Here is a 22,105-nt window from a genome sequence, read left to right as displayed (position 1 = left end):
CGATTGTTGTCAATGTTCTCCTCCTTGTCCAGATGCACTTGATTACTCCAGATCTCCCTATTGCATTGAGAAAATTAATAAGAAAAAAAAAGGTCAAGCACTTCTCATACGATTAGTATCTTTGTTTCATGTCGATCAAAGCTCTCTCTTCCCTTGTTCTGGTTATTTCTTCTTTCCCATTCTAATAACATGAAAAATCCATAGAGAGGAATGATGAAAAAGTATGAAACTATATGGGAGTTTATTACCTTTAGAACTTGAGGATGGCTTTACTCAAGAGAGAAGATTCACTCCTAAAAATTTTATGGGAGTTTATTACCATTTTTAACATGTACAAGGTTCCCATCCACAAGCCACTACATGTCTCAGTTCAGCATGAGGGAACAAGATCCAAGCCGTCGATTAGATGGATCTGGCCTTTTTGATGAACTGGTTCAACAAACGAGTTGGTTAGGCCACAATGTTAGAAATAGGCAGATGGCGGAGCAAAACCTTGCCTAGTTTTTGTAGCCATCAATGTCTCATAAACTGTGGGCTATTGCCTGCATAATAAGTGAATCGGTTGGATATTTTGGGCAAGGCATTGTTACAGTGGGAATCTTGTACCAATATGCCATGATTGCATGTAGATGAGCTGCCTTGTACATGCCTGCAGGCTTAGTGACCCCCTTATTTAGATGGTCACATTTTCATTGAATGCAGACATAAAAAGCTTGAGATTTGTTCGTACTGAAAAATGGATTTCACTTTCAAGGCTTGGTGACTTCTGCCTTTACATCATTCCCATTACCTATTTATTTTTCAGATTGTGAAGGAGACTTGGGTACGGGCTGGACGGTGTGTCAGGGATTTCACTCTCTACACTGGCTCCCTTGGGACAGCATTCTTACTTTTCAAAGCATACGAAGTCACCAAGAACAAGAATGATCTCAATCTCTGCATTGAAATTGTGAGGGCTTGTGATACTGCTTCACGAGAATCAGGTTACTTGTGTGAATCTTTTTCTAAGTTAATTTCGTATATCTTTCACCTATCTTACTCGATTGATGTGAATCTTTGCATAGGCACAATATCCCGGCTATCTCTAAAATGATTCTGAAGAATGTTTAGTATGAGAAATCATTGAAAAACTCTGCATTGATCTTTCAAAATAAAATAAAAAATATGCATTGCCTGGGTGACTATATGGTGTAATAACAAACGATCTTGGGATATGCTGTGGATTGTGCGTGAAAGAAGCCTCTAGAAGGAGCATTTTGTTTTAAGGTTGACCTTGACGGGTATTGCACTATTATCATCTTGTTGCTTACTGTGTGCATCTTTGTATATATAGTCATCTGTGGTCGGGCTGGTGTGTGCACCATTGGTGCCGTGGCTGCAAAGAACACTGGGGATCATGCACTGCTCAACCACTACCTATCCCAGTTCAAAGCGGTAATGCTTTGAAAAGTTGTTGGCTAGAAAGTTCGTAATGGTTGCCTTCTCGAGCCGAAAAATATATTTATGCAGTAGTAAACCATTGTTTCTTTGTTTGGAATTCTAAATGCTTATTGGTTACCCTTGTAACTCGTGTACTATCCATTTTTTGTTCCTCGTCAGATGTACTACCGAATGCATCATGGCCCTTCCATTTTTTCCATCAAATGCTGTCTCTTTTTCGCCAATGGTAGGCCCTTAATGCAAATGGAAGATTTAAACCCAACAAATAAGATAGACATGAAGGATAATGATTTCTTCCAGTGAAATGTGGTTAGAGTTATAGCTAACAAATGTTACTCAGAAATGTCTATTGCAATGTTAATATACACTGGTCTTAGTTTGCAGTTTCTACCCTTCCCAAAGCCACACCAATACCACTATCATACAAAAGTAATATCACTGTTTTTCAGGTCTCTGGACATTTCTAAACCTTACATTCCTGCCCTGTTTCCCATCGGTCAAAAACTTGAAATGGGTCTCTATCTCTTGCATGAAAGATCAAGATCAACGGTCTTGATCATCGAATTTGTGTACAGTAGCGGAGGTAAACTGACCACCAGGATTAGATGGCTCTTTGCTTCTTCTCTTCCTTGTTATGTTTCCACCAGGTTCGCAAAACTATATAAATTCAGAAAATCTACGAAGCTTCTATTAGAATTTTAGAAATTCTATGAATTCGGCTACATCAACATAGAGGTTGAATTCAACTACCCAATGAAGACAAAATTTTGTGAGTTCCGTCTTCATTAGGTAGACCAATTTCAAGGGAAGCTGGAGGGAATGGAACCTGAAGTCATGGGTCCTCTACTGCTGCTGGAAAATACTCCGACATGCCAGTATTTGTGTTCTTGTAATTAAAAAATGTTAATAAAATCCTTGATGAAAACTTATGTTCCATTTATACCATATGGGGCAAAGATTGTGATTCAGTCCTTTTTGTTCTTGTTTTGTAGCTTAAGGAGTACCAACAAATTTTTTTTTTCTGATATAGATGATAGATATGGACAACCTACAATAATTGGATCATTTGGTAAAACTGGAGTACCCAACTCAGATGCTTGGATATTTGTGTAAGGTATTTGCCACACAGACTTGGAATTCTAATTCAGTTGGGTTTTTTTTTTTTTTTTTGAAGACACAGGGTGTCCCCACCTCTTTTTTGAAGTGAGACTAATTCAGTTGGGGTTTTGAACTGCATCTTCTTTATAGCTATTAACAAATAATAATCCTTGGGCATCAGCTTCAAGAATGATCGTCCAGAAGAATTGGATGCTAGGAAACAGTTCTATGGGGCAGCATCTGCACTGCACAGGTCATGCACCAAGCTAGCAAAGTCCCCTACTTATTGGGCCTTGATTCTCATGACCTATTACAGCTGGCAATGCAGAATTTTTGAGTTTGCCACTTGAGAGTCTTGTGTATGTTGCCAAATTGGATAAATCACGAGGAATGCATGCAAGACCCAGTCATCAGAATCTGGAAGTTAGTCATGCACCAAGCTAGCAAAGTTTCTTTCTGCTTGTTTAGCTTCATTTATGTTTAGAAAATACTGATGTTTATTGAAAGTTGAAACAATTGATTGAGATTTTTAATATCATCCGTTGTTTCTTTGATGAATGGGCATCAGATGAAAAAAAAAAAGTCGGATCCACAACGCATAATAAAGTACACAACATTGCAATGTTTTGGATGTGGGTCTATGCACTTCCACCTGTCTTGGCTTTGATACACATACTCATGGGCAGTATAGGTGCATGCTGGATGACTTGGATGGTTAGTCATATTTACTTGTGTTTGTGCTTGTTGCTTAATTCAATTTGTTTTGTTTTCTAAGTTAGTGAACTTTATTTTCTGAATAGAAGTTATAAATTGTTGAGTATCTTTGGTTTTATGATTTTACTTGTACATTCCTGTATTGATTACTCAAGTATGACGATAAATTGTTGAAAAATTTCTTGTAGTATATATGTTTGGGTTTAGATGGATGTGAATGTGAATATGAATATGATGAAATATATTATGCAACCGGTGTATATCAGGAAGAATATGATGAACTATATTGGAATAGGTGTAAAAAAAAAAAAGAGACTTTTATTTAGGAAACATTTTGATTTCAACCATTCATAGGTAAAAGTCCGTAAATGATAAATTTTTACCTGCGAACCCGTTCGTAGGTAAAAGTGTCATACATTTTTTAGCTACGAAACTAGTCGTAGGGAAAGGTCTCATACATTTGACCTATTTTTTTACCTACGAAAATGGTCGTAGGTAAAAGTTGAAATGAAAAAAATTATATTTTTACCTACGAAACATTTTGTAGGGACAAGTCTCATTCACGTCTTTTACCTACGAAACCTTTGGTAGGTAAAAAGTAAACTTTTCGATTTTCGGTTTTTAAAAAAATCAAAACACCCTTTACCTACGAAACGTTTTGTTGGTAAAGATGGCTTTTACCTACGTCCTTATCTTTCGTGGGTAAAAGTAAACTTTTCGATTTTTCTTTACGTAAACTTTTCGATTTTTGGTTTTCTAGGTAAAGATGACTTTTACCTACGAAATATTATTTCGTCGGTAAAAGTTTACCTACGAAAATTATTTTTAATTTTCGTAGGTAAAAGTTTCATCGGTCAAAACCATATTTCTTGTAGTTACTTGAATTTATTTCCAGGGTTTTCTTGACAATAGGATTCATCATTCATCTATAATTTTCCTACCTTTCCAAACAAAGATAAAGAAAGGAAAAATGTAATTTTTATCCCATGTTTTTAAGGCACACACCTCTTTTTTCCACTTTCGGCACTAAAATAATACCAAAAGATAGAAAATGGCAGTGTATGCATCATTAACTAGGGATGTAAAAATCGTTTTCATAGACTAAATTTAGGAAAATTGGAGTTGTTTTGTACTCTGGCAAACAATGATGTGTGGCCGACTAGATTAGTCCTTAGTCATAGACTAAACAATGATGTTTCATAGACTAAATTCCCCACTTTTAATAGTGTCCTTAGTCATACTTTCCCATGTATATGTGGCCGACTAGATTAGTGGGGTCATTTGGCTTCCTGCAATCTTTAAAGAGGCGTGAATCGATTTCCAGGAATACATTCCTAGTGAAAGAGATTGTATGTGGTGTTTGGGTACCAGGAAAGCTATTCTGAAGAATCCAGTTCTTTTGTTTGAATATTGGAAAGAGTTCTTAGCACAGGAGAGGCCTTTATATATGTGTGTGTGTGTGTGTGTGTGTGTGTGTGTGTGTATATATATATAGTTGGCCTAGCAATATATCGTTTTTTCCCCATGTTGGGTGGAGGTCCCACCATCTTCAACTTGAATATGTATTTACGAATGCAATTTTCATTTCTCAAGCAATCATATAGTTCTATTTACAGTTATGTTTGAGATATAACATCCCTTAAATTGTAACTTTTATACTTTTCATAAGCCATTTACAATTGGGAAATGTTAGTGTTAGCAATATCCCAAGAGCTTTTAATTGATGTGTGGAATGTGCAATCGCCAAACCAGGCTGTCCATTCATTTTTACCTCTAGGATAAAGCAAAGGTGAAAAAAAGAATTCTATGGGGCAGCATCTGCACTGCACAGGTCATGCACCAAGCTAGCAAAGTCCCCTACTTATTGGGCCTTGATTCTCATGACCTATTACAGCTGGCAATGCAGAATTTCTGAGTTTGCCACTTGAGAGTCTTGTGTATGTTGCCAAATTGGATAAATCACGAGGAACACATGCAAGACCCAGTCATCGGAATCCATAAGTTAGTCATGCACCAAGCTTGCAAAGTTTCTTTCTGCTTGTTTAGCTTCATTTATGTTTAGAAAACACTGATGTTTGTTGAAAGTTGAAACAATTGATTGAGATTTTTTAATATCATCCATTGTTTCTTTGATGAATGGGCATCAGATGAAAAAAAAAAGTCGGGTCCACAACGCATAATAAAGTACACAACATTGCAATGTTTTGGATGCTGGTCTATGCACTTCCACCTGTCTTGGCTTTGATACACATACTCATGGGTAGTATAGGTGCATGCTGGATGACTTGGATGGTTAGTCATATTTACTTGTGTTTGTGCTTGTTGCTTGATTCAATTTGTTTTGTGTTCCAAGTTAGTAAACTTTATTTTCTGAATAGAAGTTATAAGTTGTTGAGTATCTTTGGTTTTATGATTTTACTTGTACATTCCTGTATTGATTGCTCAAGCATGACGATAAGTTATTGAGAAATTTCTTGTAGTATATATGTTTGGGTTTAGATGGATGTGAATGTGAATATGATGAAATATATTATATCACAGGTGTATATCAGAAAGAATATGATGAACTATATTGTAACAAGTTACCTACTAAATATTTTGTAGGGAAACATTTCAACCATGTTTTTTACCTACGAAATATTTTGTAGGTAAAAGTCTCATTGAAGTTAAATATTATATTTTTATCTATGAAAGAATTCATATACATTTTTTTAGCTACGAAAATAGTCGTAGCTAAAAGTCTCATATGAGCTTTTACCTACGAAATCTTTCATAGGTAAAAGTCTCATACACGTTTTTTACCTACAAAACGTTTTAGAGGTAAAAGAAAATATTATATTGTTACCTACGAACCATTTCGTAGGTAAACAACTAATACACGTTTTTTGCCTACGAAACTTTTCGTAGGTAAAAGTCTCAATTATGTTTATAGTTAAGTATTATATTTTTACCTGTGAACTATTTCGTAGGTAACAGTCCCATACACTTTTTTTATCTACGAAAATAGTCATAGGTAAAAGTTGAAATGAAAAATTATATTTTTACCTACGAAATGTTTCATAGGTAAAAGTCTCATACACGTTTTTTACCTACAAAACCTTTGATAGGTAAAAGCAAACTTTTTGATTTTAAGTTTGTTTAAAAATTGAAAACACCCTTTAGCTACGAATAGTTTCGTAGGTAAAAATGACTTTTACTTAGTTCCTTACGCAAGAGTAAACTTTTTGATTCTTTGAATTCAAAATACCCTTTACCTACGAAATTTTTCTCTTTAAAAACATCCTTTACCTACGAAAATTTCCGTAGGTAAAGATGGCTATTTTTTGCCTTCATCTTCAGCTTAACTCAATCATCTTGAAAATTGACAACACCCTTCACCTACAAAAATTTTCGTAGGTAAAAGATGACTTTTAGTTATTACCTATGAAAATTTTCGTAGGTAAATATGATTTAAAGATGACCTTAACTCAATCAAAGATGGCCGGTGGGAAAATTGACAACACCCTTCACCTACAAAAATTTTCGTAAAGATGAGCAATTCAAGCAAAGATGGCCGGTGGGAAAATTGACAACACCCTTCGCGTACAAAAATTTTCGTAGGTAAAAGATGACTTTAAGTTAAAATTATATGAATGATGGTAAAAGTTGTTGGAATATTTGGTTGAATTAAATAGACTATTAAAAATCGAGAACTAAAAAAAAAGAAAAATAAATTTTGAGAAAGAAGAACTTATTGAATTGAGTCGAGGCGTGACTGAGTCACTCGGCTTGAAATCGAATTTGCTCCCCTTGGACAGCGTCCCAAGTGCAACAGGTTTCCAGAGCAATCGACCTCTAGGATACAACGACTATGACCCGGTCCCAGCGGTGTACTCACTGTACACGGGTTGGAACCACTTGCAGTTTAATCTGAAAGTGCTGAGTTGACTCAGCGATGAACTCAGTAAAATTCTTAAAATTGTATCAGAGAGAGTTTTATAAGAGAAATAATAATTTCGTATTTAAAACTGGAATCGACTCCGAAGTGGTGCATAAGCACCCTTTACAAAAGGTTAGGTCCGTTGGGTTTAAACCCAACAGGAGCGACCAACCGGAAGGGACGCATCTTTCTGGTTTAAAACGAAAAAGCACAAGTGCAAGTACACTCCCGCACATACAGTCCTGCGAGTACCCATACACACACTCACGCAAGTACACACACACCGCACCCGCACCCGCGCCCACGCCCAGCCCAGCCCAGCCCGTCCCGTCGAGTCGCGCACGAGCACGCGCACGCACACGGACACGGACTTGGACTCGGACTCGGCTCGGCTCGGCTAGGCGCGCGCGCGTGTGTGGTCAATGGCATAGATCAGAGCTATTGGTATAGCCCCCCCACAGAACCAAATTCACATGCCCCCTGAAAGGAGCTCAAGCCCTAGGCAAAAAGACTATCTTATATACAAGATAGTTTACTATGTCAAATTCGATGTGGGATAAAACCTACAACTCAAAAGTATTACAACTTTTCAAAAATGGAGGAAAATTACCGAAAATTTAAAAATTCAAATTTTAATACTATTTTAAAACAAAATATAACAATCTCCCACATGTTTTAAAATAAAACCCTTTCGGATTAAAGCGTAATAGTTGTGCAATGGTGCCGGTGTCACCATAGACTTGAACCGACATTAGAGTAAGCAAGACAAGTCTACAGGAATCAGGTGACACCATAGTCTTGAACCTGAATCCTTTTAATGTAGATCGCAAGTACATGCCACTCACACAACTCTTCCTCTGCAAGTGATTCTGCGGTTCGGTGCGTTTTGACCATACACCATTACCTGAATTTCATGAGTGCTCTAGAGAATTCGCCTAGATTCTCATAGGAAGCGGCCTCCACCTCCACACCCATATAGGTGAATTCCATCAAGTGTATGCAGTAACTGTATACACCACCAAATATATGACTATGGATTCATTAAGAGTTCTAACAACTCATCCTTCTGCGTTGCTGCTCGCACTGTACACCATAGAAGGGGCTCATATAACTCAGTGCAATCGTCTACCTCGTGTCTTGTTGTTTACCCATTGAACCTATCTCATGGGATCTCCACTTGTATAGGTTGGGTTGCCGACACCGGCAGCTCATATATTTGGCTCAGCCCCATTCCCTTCGATGTATCATTGACAAACCTTTTAGATAGTCCTTTAGTCAGAGGATCTGCTAGATTCTTTTCTGACCTCACAAAGTCAATAGATATGACTCCATCACGCAACATATGTTTCACTATGTTGTGTCTGAGTCTAATATGCCTACTCTTTCCATTATATATTTTACTCTTTGCTTTCGCTATAGCTGCTTGACAAGCACAATGAATAGATATGGCCAATACAGGCTTTGACTACAATTAATGGTATATCAGCTAAGAGATTTCTAAGCCACTCGGCTTCTGTTCCAGCCTTTTCTAAGGCAATAAACTCGGATTCCATAGTAGACTGAGCGATACATGTTTGCTTAGTAGACTTCCAAGAGACTGCTCCTCCACTTAAAGTGAAGACATATCCACTCGTGGATTTTGTCTCATCTGAATCACTAATCCAATTAACATCACTGTATCCTTCTAATACAGCAGGAAAATCATTATAATGTAAACCATAGGCTGTACTGCCTTTTAGGTATCTCAAAATCCTAGACAAAGCATTCTAATGCTCTTTTCCAGGGTTATGTGTATATCTACTTAGCCTTTCTACTGCAAAAGTTATGTCTGGTCTAGTGCAGTTGTTAGATACATAAGGCTACCAATTATTCTTCCAATTGAGACACACTATTTTCTATATTCTTCATGAGAGTCACACTATAATCATAAGGAGTACTGACAGGTAAACAGTTAAAATGGTTAAACTTTCTCAATATCTTCTCAATGTAATGAGATTGAGATAATATAATAACATCATTTTTCCTAGTTACTTCAATATCTAAGATTACACTAGCCTCTCCTAAGTCTTTCATATCAAACTTAGATGACAAGAATTTCTTAGTTGTATTAACTAATTTAATATTAGTTCCAAAAATAAGCATGTCATCAACATAAAGACATATAATAACATATTCATTTCCAGAAATTTTACTATATACACATATATCTACATTATTTATATGATAACCATTTGATTTTAAAACACCATCAAATTTTTCATGCCATTGTTTAGGAGCCTGTTTTAAACCATGTAATGATTTAATTAGTCTACATACTTTATTTTCTTTTCCTGATATCTTATAACCCTCAGGTTGTTCCATATATATTTCTTCTTCTAAGTCTCCATTTAGGAAAGCTGTCTTAACGTCCATCTGGTGTACCACCAGTTTATATATGAAGGCTATCGCTATTAAGACCCTGATAGTTGTAATTCTAGTTACAGGAGAGTATGTATCAAAGTAATATATTCTTTATTTTTGTTTAAAGTCTTTCGCTACCAACTTAGCCTTAAACCTATCAATAGTCCAATCTGGTTTTAGTTTCTTTTTAAACACTCATTTACAACCTATTGGTTTATTTCCAGGTGGTAGGTCTACAATTTCGCAAGTGTTATTAGATATAATAGATTCTAACTCATCATTTATTGCTTCCTTCCAAAAGGTTGCATCTGGAGAGTGAATTGCTTCTATATAGGTTATAGGATCATCTTCTACTAAGAAAGTGAAAAAACCATCTCCTAAATTAGTTTCTCTTCTAACCCTAGTACTTTTTCTTGGTTGTATCTCTTTTACTACTTTCTCGTATGCATTTTTACTAGTAGACGCAATATCTGATTCATTGACTTCCTCTATTCCTAGATTTAGATTTCATAGGGAATACGTTCTCAAAGAACTCTGCATCCCTAGCTTCTATAATTGTATTAGGATATACAATATTATCCTTAGTTTTTAAAACTAGAAACCTGTAGGCCGCACTGTTTTGTGCGTAACCTATAAATACACAGTCGGTCGTTTTAGGACCTAACTTTCTTTTCTTAGTTTCAGGTAATCCTACTTTAGCAAGACACCCTACACTTTAATATATTTGTAACTAGGAACATGATTCTTCCAAAGTTCATATGGTGTTTGTTCAAAAGATTTAGAAAGAATCCTATTTAGAATATAACAAGTAGATAGAATTGCTTCTCCCCACATATTTGAGGGTAAGCCTGAACTATTTAACATAGCATTCATCATCTCTTTTAGAGTTCTATTCTTACGTTCTGCTATTCCATTCTGTTCTGGTGTATAAGGAGCTGTAGTTTCGTGAACTATTTCATTCTTTTCACATAATTCTCTAAATTGAGAAGATTCATATTCACCTCCTCTATCTGTTCTAAGTCTTTTAATTTTTATATTTAACTGATTTTCAACTTCAATTTTGTATTTAGAAAAAGCATCTAAAGCTTCATCTTTGTTCCTTAACAGATAGACTCTAGTGAACCTAGAGTAATCATCTACAAAAGTTATATAATATCTTTTTCCACCTCTAGACATGTGATTTCTAAAATCACCTAAGTCATTGTGTATTAACTCTAATAGAACAGATGATCTTTATATTTGTTTAAAAGGTTTTCTAATGAATTTTGATTCGACATATGTTTCACATTTGTCAAATTCTTCATTAGATATATTAGGTAATAAACCTAATCTTTTCATTTTCTTCAAAGATGTTATATTCACATGACCTAATCTACTATGCCATAGGTAAAAAGGTTCAACAATATAAACAGAACTGAATGTCTTCTTATTATTATCATTGGATACATTTATAATAAATAAACTATCGCTACAGTACCCCTTACCAACAAAGGTTTCATTCTTAGTCATTACAAGCTTATCTGAATCAAATACTAACTTAACACCCACCTTATTGAGGAGTGAACCAGAAACCAAGTTTCTTCTAATGTTGGGCACATGTAGAACATCATTCATCATCAGAGTCTTTCCAGAAGTGAGTTTCAAAAGTACTTTTCCTTTCCCTACAACTGGAGACGTTCTAGCATTACCCATGAACACCTGTTCATCATCTCCTGATACTTGGTAGGAGGTAAACATCTACGATCCTTGCACACGTGTCTAGTTGCACCAGTGTCTAGTACCCACTCCAAGTTGTTTACAAGGAAGACTTCTGATACCACAGCTACTATCATGTCAGACTCATTGCCTGTTTCTGTAAGATTAGCCTGCGGCTTATCTTTGTTTTTCTTAAGCTTGCAGGTTTTGACATGATGCCTAGGCTTTCCACAGTTGTAGCAGTTTTCCTTTTTCTTGAATTGATTGTTTGAATTCTTCTTTTTGAGCCTGCATTCATTTGCATAATGTCCAGGTTTGCCACAGTTATGACAGTTGCTCTTTTTCTTATTATTTGCCCGACTTAATTCCACAAGATTCGCCTTTGAATCTATCTCATTTTTATTTTCTTTTTGGTCCCTGATTTTATTAGTCTCCTCTATTCGTATATGTACGATAGTGGTTTCCAAAGAAACACCATTCTTTTTATGTTTCATTCTATTCTTATATTCTTTCCAGGAGAGCGGTAACTTTTCTATTAGTGCTCCTGACAGAAACACTTCATCCAACTTAATTCCTTCTGTCGATAGTTCATGAACTAGACTTTGAAAATCGTGAATTTGATTTGTGACAGGTTTGTCATCTGTCATTTCATAATGAAGAAAATTAGCAATTACATGTTTCTTAGTGCCTGCATCTTCTAATATGTATTTCTTTTCCAAAGCAGTCCATATGTCTTTAGCAGACACGTAAGAAGCATACACATCATATAGTTCGTTGGATAAAGAGTTTAGAATATAATTTTTACAATTATTTTCATCTGTTACTTCAGTATGATTTGCTGGATCTATAGTAAATGATTCAGATAAAATGTATGAAACTTTCAGGGTGGTCAGAGCGAACATCAGTTTCTGTTTCCACCGTTTAAAGCATTGTCCAGCGAACGGTTCGATTTTGGTTAACTCAGTAGAAGCATTTACTGTTACTGTAGCCATAGTCTATGTAATTCAACAATTCGATTTCAAGATTGTTGGAATATTTGGTTGAATTAAATAGACTATTAAAAATTGAGAACAAAAAATAAAGGAAAATAAATTTTGAGAAAGAAGAACTTATTGAATTGAGTCGAGGCGTGACTGAGTCACTCGGCTTGAAATCGAATTTGCTCCCCTTGGACAGCGTCCCAAGTACAACAGGTTTCCAGAGCAATCGACCTCCAGGATACAACGACTATGACCCGGTCCCAGCGGTGAACTCACTGTACACGGGCTGGAACCACTTGCAGTTTAATCCGAAAGTGCTGAGTTGACTCAGCGATGAACTCAGTAAAATTCTTAAAATTGTATCAGAGAGAGTTTTATAAGAGAGATAATAATTTCGTATTTAAAACTGGAATCGGTAGTCTTTATATAGACTCCGAAGTGGTGCATAAGCACCCTTTACAAAAGGTTAGGTCCATTGGGTTTAAACCCAACAGGGGCGACCAACCGGAAGGGACGCATCTTTCTGGTTTAAAACGAAAAAGCGCGAGTACACTCCCGCACATACAGTCCTGCGAGTACCCATACACACACCGCACCCGCGCCCACGCCTGTCTCGTCGCGCACACACACGGACTCAGACTCGGCTCGGCGCGCGTGTGTGGTCAATGGCATAGATTAGAGCTATTGGTATAGCCCCCCCATAGGACCAAATTCACATGCCCCCTGAAAGGGGCTCAAGCCCTAGGCAAAAAGACTATCTTATATACAAGATAGTTTACTATGTCAAATCCGATGTGGAATAAAACCCATAACTCAAAAGTACTACAACTTTTCAAAAATGGAGGGAAATTACGAAAAATTTAAAAATTCAAATTTTAATACTATTTTAAAACAAAATATAACAAAAATATCTTTACCTATGAAAATTATTTTCGCCAGTAAAAGTTACGTTGGTTAGTGAAGAGTATAACCGGTTTTAGGTGATCCCTTGTAAGTGGTGATCAGTCTCCATTTTTGTAGCCAATTTTTAAACCGAATAAAATAATTCTTTAAAAATATGGTGGCCGTGCATATGTCACATGTGAATGATATCAAACGTTCAAAAGGTGAGCCGCACCACAGTTATCATCTGATATGAAAACCAAGCCAATCGACTCATTGACTGTCCACCGTTAATTTGTGCCGCCATCGTTGAGTGGATTGGCCTGATTTTTTCAAATCGGTAACCATCATGGTGTGGCCCACCATTTTCATGGGTTGGATATTTTACACGTGTGACATGTAGGCGGGAAAAAAATCACCGTTCTCGATCATTTATCAAAATCATAACGCCGTTTAAAAACCTTGGCTACCATCACAGGTCACTGCTTGTGACGTCGCTGTTGCAATTACAACTGATGCCGTCGTTACTGCAGCAGCTGCTGCTGCTGTCGTCGTTAGTGCTGCTGTTGCTGGCCCACACGTATTAGTCATGTGTATGCAACATCTAAGCCGTACAACACATAGATGACGTCCAATGGACGCACGTGCCATGCTTGTACGGAAAATAGGGGAGATTTTGGACGAACTTATCAACGGGCTGCATACAATGTACCAGTCTGGACATGATTGGACTGGGCTTATAGATTTTATTTCCAAGTCATCTGCACCGTCCTTCCTGCCTTCATGGACTAGACTACCACACCCTTCCTACGTTGGCACGTGTGACACGTGTAAAGGTGCACATTATGCGAGCCCAGCACGCCTCTTTGGGCACACCGTTTGTCTGAAGATGATTTGTAGTGTCCTCGACCCGCAGATATATCCACTGTATACTTTGGTTTTCGGTTAGGAAGAGTAGGGACCACGGTTTAATGATCCAGACCGTTGCTCTGATGGGCATCACCCCGTTTGGATAATGCCAGAAAAAATTCTCTCCAATTGGAAGATCCTAGCCTCATATTTTAGGACTTATTTATAGCTAGTTATATTACAGTAAAAAAATATAGCTAATGATCACAACTATAGTGATCAGACCCACTGAATAGCTCGGCCTGAATAATCCAACGGTCAGATTTAAACCGATGATCATATGTATCTCACCTAATAAGAATCTTACATTATTTACGGTTGGGACTTACTTGTTTTACTAGTTACAGTAATAAAAGTAAAAAAAAATAATATGGGTAGTGATTACAAATTAACTGCCCATAAACGTAAGCACCGCTTAAACGGTTTGTTTTTATGCAAGTAGTGAAATTGTAAAAATGATAATTATATAATATAAAATTAAATAATTATAATTTTTTTTTTTTTTTGGTTTATCTTTGACTTTTAAATTATATGCCGTAATATTTACTTAAATAAATATTATCAATGGCTTATTCACATAACATAATTACCATGTAATTGGGCAAAACATAAAGGCCCTTAATTGCAGACCATTGTCACAAAATCAAAGTTTATGATTGTCTCATCAAGGGGACCATTGGCTTAGTCAATCCACATTGAGGGCAAGCAGGCCAATGGTCTGTATCACTTGACCATGGACATGGCTGTTCCAGAACTCAAAATTCAAGCAATATGAACCATTCAACTTGTGGCTACCAAATGGACGGCTGAAAGTAGGCATTAGTGGTCCAAATTGGGACAAAACTAGATGGCTTCTAGCATTTGCTCATTGCGATATTTTGAACTCTGTAGGTTGCATGCCTGCATGCTGTATGACTCCCCGCCAGCTTTTAATGAGGAATTCCTTAATACGCAGCCCTGCATCTCTACACAGTGTACGTAAATTGTATATTTATAACAACTGGGGCCCATGTTTGGTAATGACCAAGACCATTTGTCCACTGAATCCCACAGGCGATGGACGATTTTCTAAAAATCTCATAAATTGAAAGATTCCATCAAGTGTAGTTATGATATTTTCTGTTAGAAAAACTATTTTTGGATACACCGAAAAATAAATAATAAAATAAATTTATCACTAGGCTGAATCACGTATAAAATACGCTGTCCTTAAAGCGTGATTCGCCCCCTTATCAACTGTTGATGGGTTACAGGCGAATTGCTTCCAGGATAAGACAAGCCTTATCTGGATCTAGCGTGCGGCAATCACGATAGGTTCACTATGGAACAATTTTAACGCAGTCGATTAATTTTGGCAGACTTAGACTATGGAGATGACAACAGTATTCTAATTTGAAGCTATGGACTGTATCTGATTTGATGGGGAGATGGTGTATTGAGATGATGAAATCGGACTGGAATGGTCCAGTTTATATAGGCCTCAGGTTTAAACCCGTTGCTGTGTGGTATTCAATGGTCCAGAACGTTTGAAAAACGTTTCTGGCCGTTGTCCATTAATCTTAGACGTTTCTGGTCATTAAATCTGTACATCTAACCGTTGGATCATCCTGGCCCGTCCGTTTTCGAACCGTTGTGGCTTTTAAGGTAGCTATCCGTTTAAGAAACGGCTGGACGTTTCGGATTTAAGATCTGACCATTCTCAGTCACCTATAAAACCCAGGCTCATTTCCAACATTTCAGATCCACACCGCCCTAAGGCTCTGACCAGACCCATCGCACCGAGGTCGCACCAGTTCGCGTAAGGTCGCGAGGGAGCGACCACTCTGCGACACGATGCGCATGTGCGAAGTGCGAGAGCGGGCGCGCGTGCGTGCGTTCCAGTGCTTCGCACTGGAACACGCAACCTGTGTTTCATCTCTTTCAAAAAGCTCCAAGTAAGAATACCCTTCTCAACATCTCATATAAACCACAAAACTTTTCTTTGTATTTCCGATGTGGGACAAAGCACACACACCGCACTTTTTAATTTAAAAATTCAAAAAGGTATTTTGGCGGGAAAATCTCGAAATTTTAAAAATTTGAATTTTCATTTTTTAATTATTTTTTAAACCACAAAAAGGCAACATTTTCAGCGGACCACTGATATATTTCTCTTCTTATAGCCGTTTACCTTTAAGAAAAAAAAAAAAAAAAAAGATAGGTTAGGATTATCATATCTAGGAGAACTTTGGGTCATAAAAAATCGTGGGTGTGACACAACAGACTAACGGTTCGGATTACTAAAACATGGGCTTGACCCATAAAAAATGCAGTTCACTGCTATCATATGTGCCCTCAAGTACCCATAATTCCTATTGAAATAAATAAATACATAATGAGTGCATTTTGGTCAGAAAAAAGATATAGGCAATTCATGTGGGTCCAAATTTTTTTTTTTGAAAAAAAATAATAATAATAAAGGCATTTAGGTCAGAAAAAGATTTAGGCACACAAAAGTACGTACACCACACATGAGAACCTTATCTCTAGGGTGCAAAATGACAATAAGATGTCGGGTGTTGAATGAGAAGGGTACGTGGGGACTTGAGATGGAAGACAAACTACCATAACTAAAATAAGGACATGATTGAGTGTGACAGTCCTAATCCCATCTCTTTCCTAATGTCTTCGGGGAACAGTGGTGGATGGCCCTTCCCTTCGTCACCCGCACGTATGGTCCACCACAAGCCACCGGAAAAAAAAAATGAAAATTTTGTAGGACTCCTACCTTCCCCCTACTAATATATCGAAGGCCAATAACAACACACGCTTCTTATTTTAGGGTCCTTTTGTTGACCACCATTTTTATGTTGTGGCACACATTCAAGCGAATCGGGACTGCCCAAATTGCTAAGTTTAAGATAGATAGGTGGCCCTGTGTCAACCACCGGTAAATGAGTGGGAGAGCACTTGTAGTAAAAACTACTACATGGATAACCAGCCCTTTGAAAAGACTGGAGGGACTGGAACAATAAAGCTGTGACTACTTGAACTTTAGATCCATCACATCCTAGTGAATAGATCGTTTGCCCGGGCCGGAAAAGTCATTCTAACTAAAAGCCCTCCCACCTCTTTCAGACTCATTTTGGATGGAGTATTCTTGAAATTGTAATGATTTGAAAGCCAACAATTTGTTGGTTATGATCTTATGATCCATTGTTTAAAAACATAAAAACTTAACTAATCATACGAAGTTGACTAGGGAACTTAATTGTGCCTTTTGAAACTCATATGTACTTATTATTATTATTATTATTATTTTCTTTCTTTGTGTCTCTAGTTTTTAATTTTGTCAAGCCTTATTTTCTTTTATATGAACATGTTTTACCGGATAACAAGGTTCTAGATTTTTCGTGCTAAGTTGAGTTTTTCTCCGGTTTGGTGAAATTGGGTCAACTCGAGTCAACTTGAATGACTTGGGTCTATTTTTATTTTTATTTTATTTCTGAGTTTTTTAAACTATGGTCCAATCAATGTGGAATTTAAAAAAATTAATAAAAAAATTATGAATGTCCCATTCAAGTGAGGCTATGAGTTGGACAGCTGGATTGACGTGTACATTTGTAAAGTGTACTGTGGATATGAAGCTAGTCCTTAAAACATGGTGTAGCATGGTCGTTGTCTTGTGATATATTTTAAGATTTTTTTGGTCCCTAATAGAGCTGGGCATTTTATACCCGAACAGGTGGATCCGACCCGATCAGACCCGATCAGACCCGATTCAAATAGAACCGATGGTCAGGATCGGACAGGATCGGGTAGCATAATCCAGATCCGAATTTTTTTCGGGTCGAATCCAGATAGGCCCTGTTCCGAACCGACCCGATCCGGACCGTGTATATATATATATATATATATATATATATATATATATATATATATATATATATATATATATAACTTTTACTTATCTTACCCGACTATTTTTTTACCCTACCCTAACCGCACCTCTTGCCGCCGCGCCGAACCCTAAAAATCTCCAAATCGTATTCGGCTTCTCTACCCTACCCGCACCCGAAGATAGTGTGGGTTTTTGCTGGGGAATGGGTCTGAGGTTGATTTGGGGAAAGGGGGCGTTTTGTTCTCTCCGCGTTGAAAGATTGTGGCTCATCGCAGAAGTCCGCAGTTGGCGTCGTCTTGCATGAGAAGAAGCCTTAGATTTCTGCTGCAAATGAGCCTGCTGCCAAGTAAGTTTTCTTTTCTTTTCTTTCTTTCTTCTTCTTCTTCTTCTTTTTTTTTCCTTCTTCCAGCACTTAAATAAAAAGAAGAGAGGAAGTGGCGTAATTGTTCTTTGTTTTTTGGTGGGTTTTCTGTGAAAAACCCACAATTGTTTTCTGCAGTCACCATTGTTTTCTGTAGCAGAGGAAGTGGCGTAATTGTTCTTTGTTTTTTGGTGGGTTTTCTGTGAAAAACCCATAATTGTTTTCTGCAGTCACCATTGTTTTTTGTAGCATGATTCACCTGAGATTTATATGTGCTTCATTTCTGAGATAATACCCAAAAATGATCTGGAAAAACGTATGGACGGTGTGGATATAATACACATACATCAAGGTGGGCCCACGGTAAGGGCTGCACCTTGTTGGGTGAGGTCGGGGGGCCGCACGTATCACGTGGGTGGAATTTTCATGAGATCCGCGCCGTCCATCCTTACTGACGCTTCGTGCTAAACGTTGCATTTAAAAATCTTCATAACCCAAAACTACAAGACGGAATGCCCACCATTATTTTTTTAGAGCTCATCATGATTTTTAAATACCATCCAATCCATTCATCTTCTGTAAATCACCAGAATTAAAGAATTCCCAAGGAATCACATCATTTCAAAACTTAGGTGGGCCATATCATATGAATTTAGATGATTTACGAATAAACTTTTTGATGTGGCCTATGTTAGTGTTGAAACAACTGATTTTTGGCATTAAAGCAAAAAAGGGGTTCTGTGCCTGATGGACGGTGTGGATTTAATGTATGTTAAGTCTTTTTCCCAAGGTAGAAAAAGGAACCCTGGTAGGTATCTATAGTGCATGGTACGGGAGTGTTCTGTCAACATATATTCATTGCGGAGATGAGTCAGATCTGATCGCCGCATCACGCCTCGGCCCTTTTCATGAAGTGGGCTGACAACTTTTTAAAGATGTCAATTTCTCTTATTCGTCCAGGTATGGCCCACATGATGATCAAAAGGGCCTTTCTATCTACATCTGGCCACTGAACTGTTAGGATTGATTGACGAGTGGTGCTGATCTTCCACATGATTTCTTACTTTATACGTGCGAGGCGTGTGCACTCAAGGAAGAGAGATATGGTTCTTTTGCGTGCATACTGTGATGGTTGATGTGCAGTCACACATCAAAAGGACGTGTGTCATGGACCTGATGTAAACGGGTCATCCTCTAAAAGTTTCAGATAGAATTTATTAGTGCTTGTGTATCATGCATCGCATTCTTTCAGAGTATTAAGCCAAAGGAATTTATTAGTGCCTGTATATCAAGCATCACATTCTTCCAGAGTATCAACGTTTCTGCTCTTTTTAGTAAAGTAGAGGACCGCGTAGTCACTTGAAAAAAAGGCGCGGAAGAAAGAACCGTACTATCTGTCACTGCATACCAGACGAAAATGTCAGATTTAACATCATTCCAACCACGCTCAAACATCATTCCAACCAGACGTCGTCGTTCTTCCAGTACTCAAAGACGCCATAACCCTCCAATACGTGGCCCACATTAATCAACGGACCCCACTTGTCTCTGTAAAGCTAGTCATCGATCTCAGCGGTCGATTCCTTTGGGTTGATTGCGATTCAGGCTACGTGTCATCTTATTACCGTCTGTCCCGTTGCCATTCTTCTCAATGCTCATTAGCCAATGCTAACAGCTGTGGCGATTGCTTCAGCTGTGAGGATTGCTTCCCAGGACCTCATCCTGGCTGCAACAACAACACATGTAGTCTCTCCCTGCAGAACACCTTCAATAGGTAGAGGAAAAACTGGTGTAATTGCTCTTGTTTGTGGGTTTTGTTTTATTTTTCAGCTCTTCAAAAGTGAATTCATTCATCAGCCAAACATCTACATCTTCATTACCACTGTATATAATGTGATCCAAACCTGGGCCAATCCGATCCGACTCGGTTTTCCTGACCGAGTCTGACTCGGATCGATCCAAGTCAGCAGGGTTTAGGATCGGATTGGGTCAAAGGACCCGGATTCGGTCCCGAATCTGACCGAGTTCGGGTCAGGCCATGCATAACTCGAACCTGGTCATGTTGGGCTGAATCCGATCTGACTCAGTCCGTTGCCCAGCTCTAGTCCCTAATGGGCCGGGCGGATTGGAAGGGATTGGAAGTTAAAACCCTGGATTGGCTGGGCATGCCAAACAGACTGGGTGACCTGATCCTGGGATATAGAAATCCTATGGATCTTAAGATGATCCACTGGCAACACCATCATTACCTTTAAATCCCATCCAATCCACCCTAATCCCTTCAAATTTGCTTGGGATGTGTTTGCTCTGAGGGATTGAAAAGGATGGGAAGGTTTAATCCCAGGATTGGCCAGGTGTGCCAAACAGCCTCGATATAGCAATCCCATGGATCTTAAGACAATCCACGGACAACACCATCATTACCTTGAAATCCATGCCATCCACCCTAATGCCATTCAATCCCTTCCAATCCACCCGGCCAAACGGGCCCTAAGCTTTGTTTATTTTCATAATTTAATGATTTTGTGAGTCAGATGTGACCAACAGTTTCCTTAGCCTGTGCAAGTTTTCAAGACAATCATATTACTTAGCGGATTTTAAGGCTTGATGTGAGAGATCATTTTCTCCTAAAGCAATCATAGTACTTAACATATTTCAACGTATCTGTTTATCGTATTGTAGCAGCCATTCAAATAATCCAATAGCAGTATGTGCATTTTGGCTTATCCCTCTCAAAAGAACCTCACAATAGTATTTAGCGAATGCTTATTGCACTAGCACGAGTGATCGTTCAAAGTGCACTCGCTTCACATGTGGAAACTAGGTACACTTGTGTGAGATCTGATCCACTCATCAGACGATCCCAACAATGTGGACCATATCTAAAAGATCAGGTCTATATGATCATAAGGTGGGTCATACCCAAACAAAATAAATGAAATTGACCACTGGTTCAAAATCCTTGCACTTGTGTGGCCCACTCGATGATCATAATCGCCCGATTTTTAGATACATGGAGCTTGGTGAACTTGCCCAGTCTCACACAAGTTGGACTCGGTTCCACGTGCGAGGCAAGCAGGAAAACGCACTCAAGCGGGTGCAATTAGCATTGCTCATGGTATTATAATTGAGATGCTACCATACATTCACCATACCAGCATTTCCAATACATTAGAAAATCCATGTGCCAGTGCTGTCGGGTATGGGAATGTTAGGTGGTAATGGTAGTTATGAGAACTGCAAGGCAACTGGCCGCTGCTAACATGGTGCGCACGTGTGAAATCCGGGCCATGGATCAAGGGGGTCCCATAGGGCATGTCAACCGCCCAAATATTAGCTTATTCAGTTCTCGTGCATGTTGGACCACTAAATGATCAGACTATCATGATTATCGACCACACATGGACAGCAAGGCCAACCTGCGCAGGTACGGCTAAAATGGTACATGTTTTTCTTTCTTTTATTATTATTTTATTTTATTTTTAGAGTTTCCAAGTTGGCATGCTACACTGATGAATGGTAGCTGGTTTTGAGAGAAAATGACTCTCTACCGGAAAAAGGAGTGCCGTGTACTCTCGTGGCCTGTTTGGCATTTCTTCAGAATTGCTTGTGTGAAAAGTGCACTACTTCTGGAAAACACAGGAAAACAATTTTTCTATAAGATTTAACAGTGATCAATGAATCCTTGTTGTTTCTTGTTGTATGGTCCACTCAAGTCCTGGATCCACCTCATTTTGGAGTCATTCCCTAGATTGGCACAGATACATTCTTGGCATGGTTGGACAATAGGAACTTATATTGTTCGTAATGGGATGCACAACCTATCA

General features: G+C 38.1%; 1 protein-coding gene across 2 annotated transcripts; it reads left to right on the top strand.

The window, feature by feature from the left end:
- Window positions 1-1,618: 1,618 nt before the first annotated feature.
- LOC131252147 (uncharacterized) lies at window positions 1,619-3,399 on the top strand. 2 transcript variants are annotated; one of them, XM_058253024.1, is made up of 3 exons: window positions 1,619-2,023; window positions 2,471-2,549; window positions 2,720-3,399. In XM_058253024.1, the coding sequence occupies exons 1-3, from the start codon at window positions 1,783-1,785 to the stop codon at window positions 2,886-2,888; spliced, it is 489 nt and encodes a 162-aa protein (XP_058109007.1). In that variant the 5' UTR covers window positions 1,619-1,782; the 3' UTR covers window positions 2,889-3,399. The 2 variants fall into 2 exon arrangements, 1 of the variants encoding a protein (XP_058109007.1); XR_009174212.1 differs by having other exon boundaries at window positions 1,834-2,023; window positions 2,471-2,554.
- Window positions 3,400-22,105: the final 18,706 nt, after the last annotated feature.

The sequence above is a fragment of the Magnolia sinica genome, chromosome 7, assembly GCF_029962835.1.
Source record: "Magnolia sinica isolate HGM2019 chromosome 7, MsV1, whole genome shotgun sequence".
NCBI lineage: Eukaryota > Viridiplantae > Streptophyta > Magnoliopsida > Magnoliales > Magnoliaceae > Magnolia > Magnolia sinica.
This window is presented reverse-complemented; position numbering and strand designations above follow the sequence as displayed.

Excerpts from the sequence above, each read along its gene's own strand:
- LOC131252147 (XM_058253024.1), top strand. The coding sequence starts at position 1,783 with ATGTCTATTGCAATGTTAATATACACTGGTCTTAGTTTGCAGTTTCTA. Across the intron at positions 2,024-2,470 it reads ATTTGTGTACAGTAGCGGAG|ATGATAGATATGGACAACCT; the intron begins GTAAACTGACCA and ends TTTCTGATATAG. Across the intron at positions 2,550-2,719 it reads TCAGATGCTTGGATATTTGT|CTTCAAGAATGATCGTCCAG; the intron begins GTAAGGTATTTG and ends CTTGGGCATCAG.